Source organism: Macrotis lagotis, chromosome X, assembly GCF_037893015.1.
Source record: "Macrotis lagotis isolate mMagLag1 chromosome X, bilby.v1.9.chrom.fasta, whole genome shotgun sequence".
NCBI classification, from domain to species: domain Eukaryota; kingdom Metazoa; phylum Chordata; class Mammalia; order Peramelemorphia; family Peramelidae; genus Macrotis; species Macrotis lagotis.
The window spans coordinates 670467670-670485874 of NC_133666.1; the positions used below are offsets into that span (position 1 = coordinate 670467670).

An 18205-nucleotide genomic window follows, 5' to 3' on the forward strand; every position below is an offset into this window, starting at 1 on the left:
TTACTGTAAGTTTCTCTGAAACAGACCTCATTTCTCCAATATATAGAGAACTGAATAAAATGTATAAGAAAATGAGTTATTCCCAATCAATAAATGATCAAAGGATACGAACAGGCAGTTTTCAGAAAAAAATCAAATAACTATATAGAGTCATGAAAAATGGTCTAAATCACTATTGATTAAAGAAATGCAAATTGAAACAACTCTGAGGTACATCTCAAACCTATCACACTAGGTCTGTGTCCCAAAGAGGTCAAATTTAAAGGAAAAGGATCCATATATTATAGCAGCTCTTTTTTTGGAAAGTGAGGGAAGGCTACCCATCAATTGGAGAATTATTGAACAAGTTGCTATATGTGGTTGTGATAGAATGTTATTGTTAGAAATGGCGAACAAGATGATTTCAGAGAAACATAGAAATACTAATGTGAACTGAGGCACAGTGAAGTGAGCAGAACCAGGGGAATATTGTACACAGTAATGGCAATTTAATATGATAATCAGCTGTGAATGATTTAGCTTTCAGCAATACAATGCTATAAGAGATCTTATGATGAAAAATGCTTTCTACTTTCAGACAGACAACTAATAGAGTCAGACTGCAGATTGAAACATACTTTTTTCTTTTCATTATTCTTGGGGTTTTGTTTTTATTTTTATTTTCTGGTCTACATTTTCTTTTGCAACATGGATAACAGGAAAATGTTTTACATGAGTGCACTTGTATAATGTATGTCAAATTGACTTCCCAAGGAAAGGGGAAGGGAGAAAGAGAATATGAAACTCAAATTTAAAAGAATGAATGTTAAAACTTTTTGTAAATATGTGAGAAAAAAAATTTTTTTAAAGTCAATAGACAATTGCTCATGTAGAACTGGAAGCCAACAAAGGAGACTGGTAGTAAGTGAACAGATGGACAGGAGAAGAGCTCAGAGAAAGCAATGTCACAAGAACACCCAGAGGGGAGACTGTCTCAAAGAGGGGCAAGTGCATGGTGTCTGATGCTGCTGCCTACTCATAGGTCAAGAATGGTGATTGAGAAAGGCCACATGTATCTTAGGTCCCTTCCTGCTCTAGCTCTGACACAAGGATTGAGCAGTTGAGATATTGGGCAGTTTTAGTTGAGTGATGAGATTAAGAAGCCACACTGGAACAAGAAGTGAGCAAGAGGTGAGAAAGGGCAGGCAATGACTAGACACCTTCTCCTAAGAATTAGGCTATGTAAGTGAAGATGGCTATTGTGTGGGAATCAGGGGTGGTCTCAGGAGAAAGATTTTTTAGGATGGAGATCTGGGTACATTTGTATGCAATGGGGAAGGCATTCTGTTGGATTAGGAAGATTGCAGATGAGAGAGACAGGGAGGAAATGGAATCTGAGGCTCCAGAGGAGAGGGATGGGCCCTTCTTCTTGTGGTACTGAAGCAAAGGAGGAGGATTTTGGTGGGGGGGTGAGGACTGTTGAGGTCATTCAAAGTGTGCAATTCATTGGTGAGGGAGGAAAGAAACCTTGAAAGGGGCAGGTTCAGTTTTTTCACTGAAGAATGAGGTGAGAGGGGCCGGTTAGGTGGTGCAGTGGATAAAGCAACTGCCCTGGAGTCAGGAGTACCTGGGTTCAAATCCGGTCTCAGACACTTAATAATTACCTAGCTATGTGGCCTTGGGCAAACCTCTTAACCCCATTTGCCTTACAAAAACCTAAAATAAAAAAACCTAGAAGAATGAGGTGAGGTCCTCTGCCAAGAAGACATGGGGAGGGGCTGCTCCAGGAGGCCTAAGCAAATGAAAAGGTTTTTAACAACTCCTGTGGGGAGTGGGACAGAACATCACGCAAGGAGGCCCCTGGCTGAAATCCCATAACACAGAGTGTGGTTGTAATGGAACTGGGCAGCCAGGTTGGGTGGCTGCCATATGGGGCCAAAGGTAGAGCCGGGACTGAAACCCAGTCCTCTCTCAAAGGCTTGTCCCAATGATATGATGCTGCCTCTCTTGGAAGCAGGAGTCTGCACCTACTTCTAGACCTGACTGTCATTCCAAATGAGGAAATTCTTAGCCTGTTTAATAGACCTGTTTTTAATCCTGATTCTTATTTAAGAGTTGAAAGAAAATCTGTTAGGGAGTGTTTTGAGATCCCCCTGAGAAACCCTCCCTTGCTTTGATGGTGTCACTATGTTTGCTGTCGTGGTGTCTGTCACCCTTCCTCTTGCTCACAGTCTTCTCTTTTTTCAGAGAGGAGGAGATCTCTTGCAGTGGGCCTCTTTCCCAGAAACAAGCTGAATATTTTCTTTCTCAACAGGTGCGTTAACTTTAGCAAGGCAGCCTGACCTTCCCTGCCCCTTCCAAGTGGCGATCCAAAGTAACTCTTAATAGTGCAGGGTATACCCACAAATCCACATGGGACATCAGCATTTTCCCTTAATCTCTCTGTCAGTGACACCATCTGCTGTAATGGACACCTTCCTCTGATCTCTTAGGGAATTCCATGCTTATGGTTTCATTCCACTAACAAGGGAAAGGGCAAGATACCTTGTGTGTCCCTCTGCAGTGTACCCAAGGTGGGCAATGCTGCCCAGTGACCCTGCTGACTCTGGGAAGCCTTTGGGATCAGGGTGCTCACTGCTGGTGTCTTTGTTCATTTTAATCACCAGAGATCTGAAGAAGCTTGAAGAAATAGCTTATTAGCTGAGTTTTCAACAAATTGGAAAAATCTGTCTGGGTTAAGGGGCAGTTAGAGATAGTCTGAGTTCATGTCCTGTAATCACTTAATCTAGAGCTGATTTTCTACATGTGATTCTTAAGCATAACTGACCTTCTTTGTAAAACTATCTGAACTTACATCTGCAGAAAAGAAATATGTGATACTCAGCTTCCATTTATTTCTTTGCATTTTCTTGAAACCGACCTCTTATTTTTTTAGGCATCTTTATTAAAGAATGATGAAACAAAAGCTCTCACTCCAGCTTCTTTACAGAAAGAATTGAATAACTTATTGAAATTTAATCCTGATTTTGCTGAAGCGGTAAGTCTTTCCACAAATCATCTTCTGGGAATTGGAATCAAACTAATCTGTTTTGATAATCATGCCACTGGGGCAGCTAGGTGATGCAGTAGATAGAGCACCGGCCCTGGAGTCAGGAGGACCTGAGTTCAAATGCGGGCCCAGACACTTAATAATTACCTAGCTGTGTGATCTTAGGCAAGTCACTTAACCCCATTGCCTTGCAAAAAAAAAATCCAAACACAAAAAAAGATAATCATGCCACATTGTAAATGTTATTTTTAACTCAAACTATTTTTAAGCATAATTGTTTTTCATCTAGTTTCTTCTTAATTAAATAGAATTTCAAAAAGTCATGAATCATGTTTTTCAGTACATGGACTCTGTCATGTTGATGATGTGGCATGGATTTCAGAAATTATTTTTTAAAAGCCCTGCAATCTAAGACATTTGAGGGCTGGGTGAATTGTGTTTACTTTAGCATGGAGGGAAAAACACTCAGAAAGGACCATCATCCTCCTAATGCTGTGGTGACTGGGATCATTCCATTACTCCTCCATATTGGAATTCCACAGAGGGAGAACATGGTGAATACTATTTGTTGTCTTTCATTTTAGCATTACTTAAGCTATTTAAACAGTCTTCGGGTCCAAGATGTTTTCAGTTCCACACACAGTCTTCTCCATTATTTTGATCGCCTGATTCTCACTGGAGCAGAGAGCAAAAGCAATGGGGATGAAGGTTATGGACGAAGCTTGAGATACGCTGCTCTCAATCTGGCCGCCTTGCACTGCCGATTTGGACACTAGTAAGTTTGTGTGTTTCCCTCCCTCTGTGTGAAGAGGAAGGATGCTCAGGGCTAGTACCAGTCAGTCTTACCCCATAGAGGGCTGCTGCCAAGTGAGCGTCCTGCTTGGGTTCCAGCCCTGCATGGTTACCCTTTTGGTTAGTCATGGTCACAGCGCTTGAAAGATTCCAGACTTGCTCTTACTATTCCTATTATTCATCAATACTGTGTGCATCTGTTTACCTTCCACTCATCTTGGAGGGAATTGGGAGACAGAAGGGAAAATTCTAAGCTATGATGGCTACCCTCAGGGAACTGATAGTCTGTTTGGAGAGGCCATGGATAAGCTCATGAATGATCATGTTAACCACGGCCAGGCAGACTTGCTCTGGCATTTTCAGGTTTGGGAAGCACTTTACAAATGGGAAGTGGGTGCTGTTTTATAGAAGAAATTGAGCAGTGGAGCTGAAGTGGTGTGGTCAGGCTCACAACCTGGAGGTATCTGAGGCTGGATTGGAAGGCGAGGCTTCTGGACTCTGGGCCAGTGCTCTTCCTAGGGCTGTGAGAGGAGCAAATGAGGCACTAGATTGGACATGCAGCAAATCTGAAATTGGGCAGAAATGGGAGTGGTTAGGGCTTAACTGCTGTGCCACCTTGTGGTTGGCCCAAGAGACTTACGGTCTGGGGTCGGAAGGGCTTTACTGAGCAGGCTTGGGAGCCTTGGTGATCCCTGAGATTTGGAGGGATCAGGGAAGGAAGAATGCTTTCTAGCATTCAGAGGACAGAAAATGGGATAGGTGAATTGAAATCTTTGAACTAAGGGGACAAGGCCACTTCCCATATGGTTAAATGAGTAGGCACCTTCCTGTATCCTGACATCACTGTCACAAACCAGCGGTGCCTTGATGCTGGGGGACTCTGCCAGAAGAAGCCCATCTTTATCTTCGAAGCTGGATGTCAGAGCTGTAGAAGAAGTCAAGCTATATAAGAATGGTTTTCCATTACTTCTGTAGCTTCTATATGTGTCTTGTACATATTTATCATTAATGCTTAGTCTGTCATTAGTCAACAGGCAGAGCTTGCCCTGCAGGAAGCAATCAGGATTGCCCAGGAGTCCAATGACCACGTGTGTCTCCAGCACTGCTTGGTAAGGCAGCCAGGCCTCTTAGGGCCATTTTGTGAGGCATCCCATTGGAGGCAGGCAAGATAATGATGCCCCCTCAAATGGTGGCAGGAGTGAGAGACTCATCTGGTCTAAGTTAATCAAAATCATGGGAACAGGCCAGGAGGTTCACCCATGCCTCTGAAACACAGCTTTTTATGTCTTAGGTGCTTAACCTAACCTTACCCCCTGTCAGGTAATCATTTGACCACTTCATTCACTGTGGTGATTAAAAGGGCATAGGCCAAACTGATGATGACTGAGACCCACAGTTAGCAAGCATGAATTTGCAATGGACACAGAACCCACTCAGCAACCAAGACTATGGAGAGGTTTTCCTGCTCTTCTCTGGCTGTTGGGTGTGGTATTGCCTGGGAGAGGGAGATCTTTGAAGTGTCATTGATGCCAGCCTGTTGGCTCAGATATAGTCAGGCACTCTACTTTGGGCTCTTCATTTCTGAAAGCAAATGTTTCTTGAGAATTTCTCAGATCCTTTGTTCAGATTTCCTTTTGACCTCACAATGACATTTTAGGATCTTTTTATCCATTTTCATTGTAGTGATACATTTCCTTGATTTCCCCCACCAGAGCTGGCTTTATATCTTGGAGCAGAAGAGATCAGATAGCTGTGTTCTATTGGAACATTCGGTGAAGAAAGCTGTGCATTTTGGGCTCCCGGTAAGGCCCCCCACCACTCTGATCTATTACCCTCAGGAATCAGAAAAAGGCCAAAGCCTTTGTTTGTGTTTCTGCTCACTCCTGGACCGAGCCAGTGACTGTGTCCACGATTGGTTGTATTCTCTTGTTGGTTTAGCCTGGACTTGAGAAAGTATTTCAACTATCACTGAGGCTGCTCAAAGCTTTCAGTTGTGAATCTGAATATAATAAGACAAGTGATATGTATGGAGCTTTAGAGTTAGCCGTGAAGTTGGTGCTGCTATTTCCATTGCAGAGGTGGGGAAACTAAGGCACTGAGCGTTTAAGTGACTTGCTCATGACTGCCTAGCTGGTAAGTTGTCCTTACTCACTTCAAGCCTAGTACTCTACTCTGATAGCCCCTCTGAGTCCCTTAGTATTTGCTTTCATTTATTTATTTATTTATTTTAGATTTCTTTAGTTTTGTGATAAGTCCGCAGTACTTAGCACAACACTTAAAAATGTCCATTTGGTATGATCAGGAACCAATGACACACAGTTTGCCTATTCCCAGGGTCAGGGCAAGGGAATTCATCTTAAAAACTCCCTGCACAAATTTTTGTCATTACTCAGCCTCATCTTCCCTCCAGACATTGGACTTTGTCCTTTCCTGGCTTTACAGAATTGGGGTACAGGCTGCAACCTCTATGCTGCTTGGCATGGGCATCCCCCCACCCTTTCTAGGGAGAAGCTCATTGATACAACCTTACTTCCTCCCTGATCTCATGATGTGGTCACCGAAAGGGGGCATTCAGATGTGAATTGTTGTGCATTAGTCTGGGGTATTCCCCACACTGAGCTCTGCCTCACATTGAAGATTGGAGGTTCCCAGCTGGAGAATTCTGCTGGCCACACTGCTTAGGTCCTGGAGCGTCAGGGACAGTACCATTACTGCCCAGCTGGGGAAATGCAGCTTTGGCCTTCCTTGGCTTCCTCTTTGGCCAGAGGAGAACCTGTGATATTTGGGACTTTTGAAAAGAAAAGAAAAGAAGGGGCCCCAAAGACCTTTTTTCCCCCTCTTTTTAATTTCTCTATTTTCTTTTATATTCTCCTCTCCCACCCACTGAGAAGGCAAGAAAAAGAAAGCTCTAGGGCGAGTTTCATCCCCTGTTGGAGATCCCACCCACCTTTTCTCTTTTTACTTAACTTTCTTAGAAATACAATTTGGGTTCCCAAGCAGTATTTTTCTTAATCCCATCAAGTGTCAAAATGTACTCCATTGAAAGCAGTTCTGTAACCTGAGCCTGCCTTGTGGGTCTGTTTCCCTAGTATTTAGCATCCCTTGGGATCCAGTCCTTAGTTCAGCAAAGAGCTTTTGCTGGGAAGACTGCAAACAAACTGATGGATGCCCTGAAGGACTCTGACCTTCTGCACTGGAAGCACAGCCTGTCGGAGCTCATTGACATCAGCATTGCCCAGAAAACAGCCATCTGGAGGCTCTACGGGCGCAGGTATATCTCTCTTTGAACAGGATCCAGAGCCTCCCCTCCTGCAGTTGTTGAATCAGCATGTGCCTGTGGAGCATCTGTTTCCTTGCCTCCCTTCAGAGATGAGCCATGTGGGAATGGGGAGGTTAGCCCAAGGGTCTGTTGGGAACTGGGGCTCCTTCACAGGGGAAGAGAAAGGATGACAAGACTCCCCCCCCCCCATAGTTTAAAACACTCTACCCTTCTGCCGTCAGTTGTGGTCGAGACTGAGCTCCATCCTTCTTCGAGCTGACTCCCTGCCCTGCTCATCCTCATGATGGGAGAAAGAAAGCTACATCTTACCCTCACATCTTTCTAGAGGAGCCCCTAAAATGGCTTGTTTCTCCTTCAGTCTCCTCTTACTTGTGAGTGCCTTTGAAGCCTGAAGCCCGATGGGTCAGCTGCTTCTGCTCTCTCTCTGCCGTGGCAATTTACTATTTTTCACAAACACCCATTATCTCCCCCCTGGCCTCCCTGGTTCCCTTTTCCAATATTCTGCTATGAGGTTTGCCTAACAACACCCAACAGACATTCTCATGTAGCAGGAGAACCTCAGGATGGCACTGAGGCTTCATTGGTTCAGACACGCCCACTGTATTGAAAGAGGAGCCATGAGCTCCCACTTAGACTGAGCAGCTGCCTCATGGCCTGCCTGGATCCCCAAAGCCTGAGACTGAAGGTGTGGGGGCTGTTGCAGACCCAGACAAGATTCTTCTGCAGCCAGGAGGGAGGGAGGCAGCCATGAGTTTCCATTTGAAGAACATGTTGGTAGTCTTGATTTTAGATCAAGAATTTTTAAATATATCCCTCTGGGCCTTACCAGAGAACCATCCCTTATTACCCAAAGTAGAAAGAAAAGGCATTCAGCAGATTCCCCCCCCTCAACAAGTCAGCCATACAGGGACCAGGTTCCTGACTGTGGGTGCTCACAGGCGCCAGCAGAGGGTGGGACCAGCAGCCCAGGATCGGCTGTGGAAACTCAGTTCTGGTCCTCCATGTGCAGCACCATGGCTTTGCAGCAGGCCCAGACGCTGCTCAGCATGAACAGCCTGGAGGCCTTGAACCTGGGCGTGCAGCAGAACAACACTGAATCCTTTGCAGTGGTGCTGTGTCACCTGGCTGAGCTCCATGCTGAGCAGGTGAGCACAGGGCCTGCTCTCAGCAGGTGTTCGGTGGGGGGGGGGGGGGGAAGAGGGTGGGGATGGATGGGGAAGGGGAGTGGCCGACAGCAGGGCCAGCCTCATGGAAGCCAGGGTCCTGGGATAGGAGGATGGGCTGCAGACCTGGGGGTGGCCATGGGGGATGGAGACAGGTTTTAGTTCAAAATGTAAGCATGTGTTATCAACTTCTCTTGAAAGAAGTTTTTTGGGGAAAGGAATCATCTGCTTTTCCCCTGGCTGTAACTTTTGGTGCTATGTTAAAGGAAATTGGAACCTCAGAAATATTGTCTCTTGTAAGAAAGAAGCCAAAGAAACATGTTTTTTTTCCTTTTGGTCTGAGCATTTTGCCAAGCATTTTCCTGATTCTAAATAATTCCCCTGCCAAACCTTTAGAGCCTGTTCCTCAGCAGTTTGCCTTGTCATTGGCTTGAATACACCATGGCACTCACTTGACCTTGATTTACACTTGAACTTGGAGTGGCTTTTACCCTGCTGGGAAGTCCCCAAAGAAATCCCACTTTTAAAAATACTTTTAGCATTTTGTGATTGTTCAAACAGCTTGATAATGAGTTATGAGCTGAGGTTTTCCATGTGTGTTTTTATCAGCCGGTCTTTCCCAGAGCCAAGGAACGATCCCCTAAGCTTTCTGGTATGAAAACACAAGGCAGCTGGGAGCCTTCCCTTACTGTGCTCTTTTGTGAATGGTTACAATGACTGCTGCCCATTCCCTTCAGTCTTTCCTGTTCATACTCTCTCGTCCCTGCAGTGTTCCCTCATTGGCATGTTGTGCACTGGAGCCGAGTTTCACACAGGTAGTTAGTTTAATCGCTGTGTCATTTTGGGAATATTCTTGAGGTAGATTCTTTTTTCTCCTCAATTACGGAAATGAAATCTGGATGAGCATATCTTTTTTTTCCTTGAGCATGTCTTTATGACTTAGACAGGTGCAAAGAATGCAGCTCTTTTTTTTGCAGAAAAACCTTGACACTTGACTCACGTTTAGGTTTTTTTAAGTTCTTGTGGTTCCTTTAGGAGTGAAGTTAAAATGACCCCGAGAAGGGCTTGTGTTCTTTGGAGCCTGTTTCAGCTTCCAGCTACTTCTCCTATGTCCAGGCTTGAGTTGCGTCTAGCTGGGCTGCCCTGGGACACCAAGGTGGAGAGCATCAAATGGGTGTTTATTTCAGGGTCTTCTTTTTTTTCCTCTCCTCCTCCCTTTGCAAGAGAGCAAGGAAGGAAGTTTAAAATTTAGAACTTCAAAAATAAAAATGCAAAATAATAGCCAAAATAGCAAGATTTTTCCTTAGTATAATGACTATTACAGAGAGATTGATGCTCTTATGAATTAGAATCACTGAGGTTCCTGGGTTATCAAGGACAGGTCCTTTGGACCAGGAGAATCTGTTTACCCGCTTGTCAATTTACTTAGGATTTTTAGCTCACATTTATTTGGCACATTGGCTTTACATTTCATCTCATAATTTCATTTGATCCTTACAATGAGTATAAGTATTACCATCCTCATGCTACAGATAAGGAAATGATGGCCCAGAGACATAATACATCTTAAAAAGGGATAAAGCTGGTGCTGGTCCTGGGGTCTCCAGTGGCCCTAGGGAGTAAGAGCACAGGTGGTATCCCCATTGGACAAGTGACCTCAGCCTTGGACTACTTAGCCAGTTAGAGTCACCTGGACTTGAACTCAGGGTTTCTTGGGATCAAGTCTTTGATCTGGGAGTTCATTGATTAGGGGGCAGTCCACTGTCCTCTATCCTGAGTGATTTTAGTTGACATCTTTCCATAGATTCTGTCTGTGAGGGTATGACCTCCTCATCCTGACATCCTAGGGTCCTTCTCATCTTCTTGATATTATGAGGATGGTTCCCATTGGAGTAAAATGATCATTCATTAGTGGCCCCCCAATTTACTGTATGACTGACTTTCTGTCTTTTTTGAGAAGACATACACCTACCTATATATTTCTTGTGATGTAATCTGAAATTGATTTTCCATGTAATATTAGGTGTTTGATATAGTTTTATTTGGGGGGATACTTGAGGGGAAAATTGGGATTTGCTTATTGTAAACCACAGTTGCTGGACATCTTGAACCATTGAAAATGATGCATATCACTTTATTGGCAGAATGAAAGTCTGCTTGTCCTGCTGGTCAAGGGTCTTGAAGAGGCTCAGAGTCCTGGGCCTCACCCTGTCCAGGCTGAGCCAAGTTCACAGGCCCCCCCCCCCCCAGTGAACAGTTCTTACAGGACTCTGATGTTGGGGAAGCACTTTACAATTTGTTTGTTTGTTTTTTTTAGGTTTTTTTTTTTGCAAGGCAATGGGGTTAAGTGGCTTGCCCAAGGCCACACAGCTAGGTCATTATTAAGTGTCTTGAGACTGGATTTGAACCCAGGTCCTCCTGATTCCAGGGCTGGTGCTCTATCCACTGTGCCACCTAGCTGCCCCATCACTTTACAATTTGGATCTCATTTGAGTCTCACAAGAACCCTGGGAGGAAGGGATATTATTATCCCATTTTACTGATGAGGAAACTGAGGCAGACATAGGGGAAATTATTTGTCCAAGATCACCCAGTTAGGAAGTGTCTGAGGCTAAGTTTGAACTCAGGTCTTCCTGACTTAAGGTACAGCCTCTAAATGGCCAATCGAGGAAGTCTCAAGGTGGCCCTGGTACCTGCTGGCTATGGGTGCTGATCTGGGCTGCTCTCTGGGCTAGTTTTCCTCCTGCAGTCCACGTAGCCCTTTGTGGCAGACCCAAGTTTGCCCAGTATGAGAACATTGCCTATTCTTTCAATTCATGCCCTTGGATGTATCAGTATTGAGGACCAGGGTGGGGCATACTGGAAAAGAGGGAGTGTCCAAGTGTACCAACAATGTCCAGACACTTGATAGTGTCTGTAAGACTTGACAGACTCTTCTTCCTAAGCCAGGGCTTGCCTGTCCAGTGAGAGGCCCAGGCCCCCTCTGCTTGGTCAGGAAGCTGCTGAGTTGGGACTAATTGAATAGGACTTTTCTCTTCTCTCAGGGCTGTTTGGCAGCTGCTACTGAAGTATTGGAGCACTTGAAAGAAAGATTCCCTCCAAACAGTCAGCACGCCCAGGTAATCAACCATTTGTTAGTTGGCCCCACTTGGGCTCCTCTTTTCTAATGTCTGGGTGTTTGTATTCATTGGCAGCAGACAGTCATGAGGGAGCTAAGGGGACCCTGGTGGAGGCCTCCAGTTCTCATTTTCCACAGGACAGATGTGAGGCCCGAAGAGTGGAAATGACAGAGTAGAACAGGGAACTCCTGGATCCACATCGCATGTCTTTCCTAGGACCCCCCACATTGCCTCTGCAGCATCTTTAAGCCTTGCTCTGTGGGAGGTGTGCTGACCCTCCTAAAGGGGTGGCCTTATTCCTAAATAGAACTGAACCAGAGTCTAAGCTGTCCTCAGTGGTATCTCCCTGGGAGTTAGCAGGACCAAGCTGGGCTGAGGTGGCTGGGGTCCTAGGAGTGGTTCTGCTTTGTGTATTGCAGGCTCAGACTCGGCAGCCTCCCCAGCTTTGGGGCCTTCTGTGCTGTCCAGAAAGGCTCTCTTGTAGGGTGTCAGCCTGCTGTCCCTCTGTGCCTCTGCTGACGGAGCTGCGAGAGGCCAAAAGCACTAGCTTTTCTTCCTTCACTTCTGAGAACCCAGAATTGGAAGAAGTTTCTGTCAGCCCACAGTTATTTTCTTCCTAAGACTGGCCCCCAACCTTCTCACCCAGGTGGATTTTAAGAATCCAATTAGAAATCTGCAGTTATGGAGACTTTCTTAATGAACTGTGGCTTTATTAAGCCCCCTGGTGAATGGGAGCCCGTGCTGGACAGGCTGCCATTGTCCATATCATTGAACCATGTGGGCAAGGAGGAAATTCAGCTCTGAAGTTTGCTCAAGAAGGAGAGCTTTCCCTTTGGGCCTGTAGTCATTTGAACTGTGATGTAGAAATGGGTGTGCCATCTCGAGCAGGTTTTAAACAAGGGTGTTGAGTGAGTTCTGTGAGGAGGGGCTGCTCAGCAGGCCAGGGCCCCTTTGTTGTCTCCATTGTCTCTGAGTGATTTCACACTGCAGGAGGAAGGACAGGCAACAACTGCCATTTTTTTCTTACCAGTTTATGAAGGTTTTGGGTTTTTTTTTTTGCCCTCCAGTTGTGGATGCTCTGTGAGCAGAAAATACAGTTTGGAAGAGCTATGAATGATGGCAAATACCATGTAGCAGATTCTCTTGTAACAGGAATTACAGCCCTGAATAGCCTAGAAGGGGTGTACAGGTAAGAAAGCAGGCACTACTTGAAGTTTGAACAATGTTTTTGTTTTTGTTTTATGAATGCTTTGTTTGTGAATGATCAGTTAATAATTTACCTTTGATTTTCTAACATTTTCTATCCTTTAATTCTGCTTATCTTCTGACCCCTTCCAGTTCTGGTTGAGGTAGTTTAGAAGCCTCTCTCCTCCATCAATGATATCGAGTGACTATTGCGTCACTGTTACATTGCTGCTCTGAAGTCTGGAAAGGTGTGGATTAGATAGCATCCCTACCTGTAATGATCTTTTCATAATAATCATCATCACTAGGTAGGATTTAAGGTTGGCAAAGCACTTTACGAATATTATATCATTTTATCCACACAACAATCTTGGGAGGTAGGTGCTTTCATTATCTCCATTTTACAGATAGGGAAACTGAGACAAGTTGTGACTTGCCCAGGATCACACAGTTGGTAAATGTATTGGGCAGTATTTGAACTCATATTTTCCTCACTCTAAGCCTAGCACTTCATAGACTAGATAATACACGTTGAATAATCTTTGAACAAAGCCCTGTTATCTACTGACATGAGATGCCAGCTTGTGTAGTATAACTAATATATACCGTTGATAAAGCTATGAATTGATTCAACTATTCTGGAAAATGATTTGGAATTAAGCAATAGAAGTCACAAAACTCTTTATAATCTTTGACCTTGCTAAAATACTGCTGTTCATATACTTGAAAGGAAGTGAGGAGAACAGTGAGGCCCATATAGACAAAAATATTCATACTGGAACTTTTGTGGTATCCAAGAACTTAAAGGAGGGACCTATCATTGGTGCAATGGCTAAGCAAAACGTGATATTTGGATGTAATTAAATATTATTGTATATTTAGAAATGGTGAGGGCAGCTAGGTGGCACAGTGGATAGAGCACCGGCCCTGGAGTCAGGAGGACCTGAGTTCAAATCCGGCCTCATACACTTAATAATTACCTAGCTGTGTGGTCTTGGGCAAGCCACTTAACCCCATTTGTCTTGCAAAAACCTTAGAGAGAGAGAGAGAGAGAGAGAGAGAGAGAGAGAGAGAGAGAGAGAGAAATGGTGATGAAGGAATTCAGGGGGAATGCAGAAAGATTTCTATATGAACAATATCTACAATAACTACATAACAAAAATGAGGAAAAAAAACTAAAAATAAGCTAGATTTGGAATAATTGCAATGACTAACCTTGGTCAAAGATAACAGGTAATGTCAAAGATAACATAATGAAGCACATCTCCTTTCAAGAGACAGGTTGATCTGTAGATAGTTATTTTTGCATACATGGAAGCAGTCAGTATTGGGCATAAGGAGAAGGGTATGTCTAGAAATAATTATGATGTTAAAGGATTTCAGTAAAAGTCAGCATAAAAATAAATTATATGTTACTGAAAATTGGTGAATAGTGACTGTCCAGGATCTCAGTGAGATGACTACTTCCTAGAAAGGTGCAATCAAAACCCATCCTCTTCTCTTCCTGTGAGCCTCTCTTATCCATGTTCTCCACTACTCCTCCATGGGACCCATCCAGTATGTTGGGGAGGGTTCCTGAGTGTTCCTTGAGAGTTCTTGGCCCAGGACAATTCTTCAATATGCTTTTAGGGCAATCTGGGTTCACTGCCAATGAAGAAGCTTTATCCTGGATGTGGGACTTGACATAGCCTTTTAAGAATGACTCAGTGATGAATTACATGGTACCTCTGAGTATTTTCTGGTGTCTCTACTATTTTTCAAATAGCAACAAAGTATTTTACAGGACAGGGTTCCTGACAAGGTGTTGGGAACACCCTCTGCCAGTTAAGTTCTGGGTAGAGAAGACTGAAGAAGCCAACCCTGTCCTTGGAGAGAAGACTGGATGCCTGGCAAGTGCCTGAGGAGCTCTTCCAGCCATCACCTTAATCCCATCACATTTCTTTCTCTTGTAGGAAGGCAATTGTATTACAAGCCCAGAACCAGATGTCTGAGGCTCACAAGCTTTTGCAGAAGTTATTGGTTCAGTGTCAGAAGATGAAGAACACAGAAATGGTGATTAGGTAAGCGGCAGAATATTTTCCTGGGCCAGTTTGGAGATCACATTTGTGTTGGGCTTCTAATCAAATCTCAGCAAGTCTGGGGCTGATGTTAAATTAAAAAGAGGTCATTTATGTCTAAACTGTATGATTGAAAACAGGATTATGAAGGTCAGGGCTTGTTAGCCAAACAAACACTGGTTATAAAGTACTTTTAGAGAGGAAATAGCTGGATCTCAGCTGAGTGATGTTGGTCCCTGATGAAGTGACCTAGGTCACTTTCTAGTGTCCTTAAATTCATTTGGAATAAATTTATTTCAATTGTAAACAAGATGCCAGCTTTTAGTCTCAGCAGAGGGAGACGGAGATCAGCTTTGAGTGAAGATGAAACCAAGATTATTCTATTGACAAATCTATTCTATTGAAAATAGGAAAAAAAATAGAATGTTCTGTTGAAATTGGGAAAAAATGTAAATTCTATTGAAAAGCTTAAGAGTAAGACATGAATGCATGCTGATTCTTGAGAGGAGGAAGAGGAGGAAGAGGAGGACCAAGGTGAGGGCTTCTCCATTGGGGGACTCTTGCATATCTGGTGCCTATTTGCTTTCCTGTTTCTGGGACAGTGTTCTGCTTGCTGTGGCAGAGCTGTACTGGAGGTCTTCCTGTCACACCATCGCCCTACCTGTTCTGCTGCAGGCACTGGCTCTGTCCAGGGAATACCGGCTCCAGTACCTGGCCTCAGAGACCGTGCTGAGCTTGGCTTTCTCCCAGGTGAGCCAAGCTCTTGTTTCACAGAATGCACTTGCGCAGGGTGACTGGGATCCTGTTGTCCTCTGTGACACTGAGATTTGACTTTCCATTGGTGTAGGTGGGCATGGGTGCTGGTCCAGCAAGGTGGGGTTACAAGCAGCATGAGCCTGGGTGGATGGTGCTGCTTTTGGCTCCCTGTGCCTTTGCAATCGTTTGTTTCTTTTCAAAGAGACAAATGTTGCTGTTAGTTTGTCACAGAGGTACTTTAATGAACCCTGGACTACTTCCCTGGGTCACCTCTCCACCAAAATCCATTGCACTTCTTGTTCTGGGCAGTTCTTGACCCATGCTAGATGGCTTGGGTCCCCATCATAACTCGTGGATGGCCCACACATGTCACAGAATCCATGGCCAAATGTGAAATGTGGAAACCATATCAGCGTAACCTTACCTGTGGTCCTGAAAAGTCTCTAGAAAAGAAAATTATTTTGGATTGCTTAGAGGAGTTATTTAAAGGACACTTTGCCAGTCACTTCCATGAACATTTCCAATTGGATTTTCTTAAAGTGGGAAATGTGAAAGGGGATCATTTTCAGAGGCAGTTTGAGCCAGAGTATCCTTGCTCAGGGAAGCACACAGTGACCAGAGGGATTAGAACCAAAGCTGCTCGATAGCCACAGAGGGGCACATGCTGAGGCTGTGGTTTTGTTTTTTTTTTCCCAGCTTATCCTTGGAATTCCTGAGCAGGCCTTGAACATCCTACATATGGCCATTGAGCCAATCTTGGCGGATGGGGCTGTGCTGGACAAGGGGCGTGCTATGTTTCTGGTGGCTAAGTGCCAAGTTGCTTCTGCTGCTTCCTATGATCCCCAGAAGAAAGTAGAAGGTAGAGTCAAGACAAAATCCTTTTATGTTCTCCCTTCAGGCCATTTTCTCTAATTTGGGTTCCAGTAGAAGGGACGATGTTGTGCTGGGACAGTGTTTTCTGCACTAAGTCTAACAAATTTCTGTTAGATTTTTACAAAAGGTTTGCAGTCCTTATAGGATTATTGGGTTTGGGGATTTTAAAGTAAATAGATGAGTAACTTATCCTCCACAGAGCCATGTACAGAGAGTTAGGGCTTGAAGCCTTTTTCAGAATCTAAGAATGAGAGTTTTCTGAAAAGCATATGGGGCTGTATAGAGAGCCTTTTTCTAATTAACCAAGTTAAAGAGACTCCCCTCCCCCCCTTTTTTTTAAAATCAGCTTTGGAGTCAGCCATCCTGAACCTGGATGAAGCCAGGGGTTACTTTGCAAAAGTGGACTGCAAAGAGCAGATCAGAGACATTCTTTACTACCAGGCCAGGCTCTACCACATGCTGGGGAAGGCCCAGGAGAGGAACAGGTGTGCCATGCTCTTTCGTCAGTTACACCAGGAGCTTCCGTCTCATGGGGTTCCCTTAGTCAACCACCTCTAGCCGAGGGATGGTCGAGACTGGTCTTGATGGGAATGTTTTCTTCTCACCTTTTGAATGATGTATTTTTTGTGCAATCAGTTGTATATTATTGGAATTCACTTATTAATAAAAGAACTGCCTTCAGCTTGTTGCTTTTTATTTTGTTACTGGACTTCTTTCCTTCTCGTCATCGCTCCAGATTGTGACTCCAGAGATTATTGTTTGGGGGGAATTTTTTTGGTTGTTGTTAAATATTGATGGCATTAGCAAAGAATTGTATTTTTGTGACAGATTGTATTTTTCAATTCCTCTATGTTGTAAATTGTCTACACCTGCATAAATGCCTCTGCCAGTTGGTTGCTTCTCCCTTGTTCCGAGATTAAGCCCAGGGAGACAGGCTGGGAAGAAAGAGAGTGAAGTCCAGCTGAAATATAACGGCAAGAGGAAATGATAGAATTGTTTTCAGTGGACGGAGAAGAGGCTGGAAACCAAGAGGAAAAGTAGAACAAGAGATTGTTGAATAAAAATCAGAGGAGAGGCACAGGAGGGTGAGGAGAGAGGGTAAACTCCCTGAGGGCAGGAAGCTTTTTTGTTTTTTATCATCAGGAGTTATCCCAGGGCCTTACATAATGTCATTAAAAAATGTTTATTGATTTACTTGTGAAGAATAGGGCTTGAAGCAGATCTGATTTCCAAAAATACCACTGCAACAACAAAAATCTATAAATTGTAAACAACACATCCACAGCATACTACCTACTAATTCTAGGTAATAAAGAGTGTGGAGTGATAGTTCTGGAACTCAGATGATCTGACTTTGAATCTCAGGGTTATTTAGGGTAAACTGGAAAATCTGGGTTTTCGTATTTCAAATAAAGAGGATTAGCCATATGAAATTAGGAAACACACCCAGACTGACTCCTCCATGATGCCTGATTTTGCTAGCAGGTCTGTGGTTTCAGATTGTCTTTTAAACTACCCACTCTGTGTTGGGCTAGATAAATCCTTGTTTGTTTATCTGAAGACAGAATAATAATCACTACAAAGGCAGGTGCTATTCAAAAAAAAATGTGACTCACTGATCTTGAATGTTTATTGTCTTGTATCTTATGCCTTTGTGGACTTTCTCCATATTCAACAAGATTAATGATAAGGCACAAAAACCTTTATCCACGAATGACTAGTCCTAGGGAATGAACCTCAGGGAGTTAGTTCTGTGTATGTTATTGCTCAAAGGCACTTTGTATACCTCAGGTCTCTGAGTTTGAGGCCTCTGCTGTTTCTCAAGTCCCTTTTGAGTACTAGCAGAAAACCCTTCTGTTTTTAAATCCTAACAGCAGTTGCCCTCCAGACAACCTTATAAAGCAACAAGGACAAACCAGAAATCATTAATTTCGATGTACATTCCATCTTTG

The 18205-nt window shown here is 43.9% G+C and overlaps 1 protein-coding gene across 5 annotated transcripts in view; it reads left to right on the forward strand.

Annotated features, from left to right (window-relative positions):
* Positions 1 to 16935, forward strand: part of ANAPC5 (anaphase promoting complex subunit 5) — a 29582-nt gene extending 12647 nt beyond the window's left edge. For all 5 annotated transcript variants that reach the window (XM_074205585.1, XM_074205587.1, XM_074205589.1 and 2 more), the window contains 13 exons: positions 2227 to 2293; positions 2915 to 3016; positions 3613 to 3803; positions 4848 to 4929; positions 5533 to 5622; positions 6910 to 7091; positions 8110 to 8245; positions 11308 to 11382; positions 12450 to 12571; positions 14520 to 14627; positions 15227 to 15374; positions 16077 to 16239; positions 16600 to 16935. In XM_074205585.1, the coding sequence (XP_074061686.1) occupies positions 2227 to 2293; positions 2915 to 3016; positions 3613 to 3803; positions 4848 to 4929; positions 5533 to 5622; positions 6910 to 7091; positions 8110 to 8245; positions 11308 to 11382; positions 12450 to 12571; positions 14520 to 14627; positions 15227 to 15374; positions 16077 to 16239; positions 16600 to 16811 (1678 nt within the window). In that variant the 3' untranslated portion in view covers positions 16812 to 16935. The remainder of the gene's footprint in view (positions 1 to 2226; positions 2294 to 2914; positions 3017 to 3612; positions 3804 to 4847; positions 4930 to 5532; positions 5623 to 6909; positions 7092 to 8109; positions 8246 to 11307; positions 11383 to 12449; positions 12572 to 14519; positions 14628 to 15226; positions 15375 to 16076; positions 16240 to 16599) is intronic.
* The last annotated feature ends 1270 nt before the right edge of the window (positions 16936 to 18205 follow it).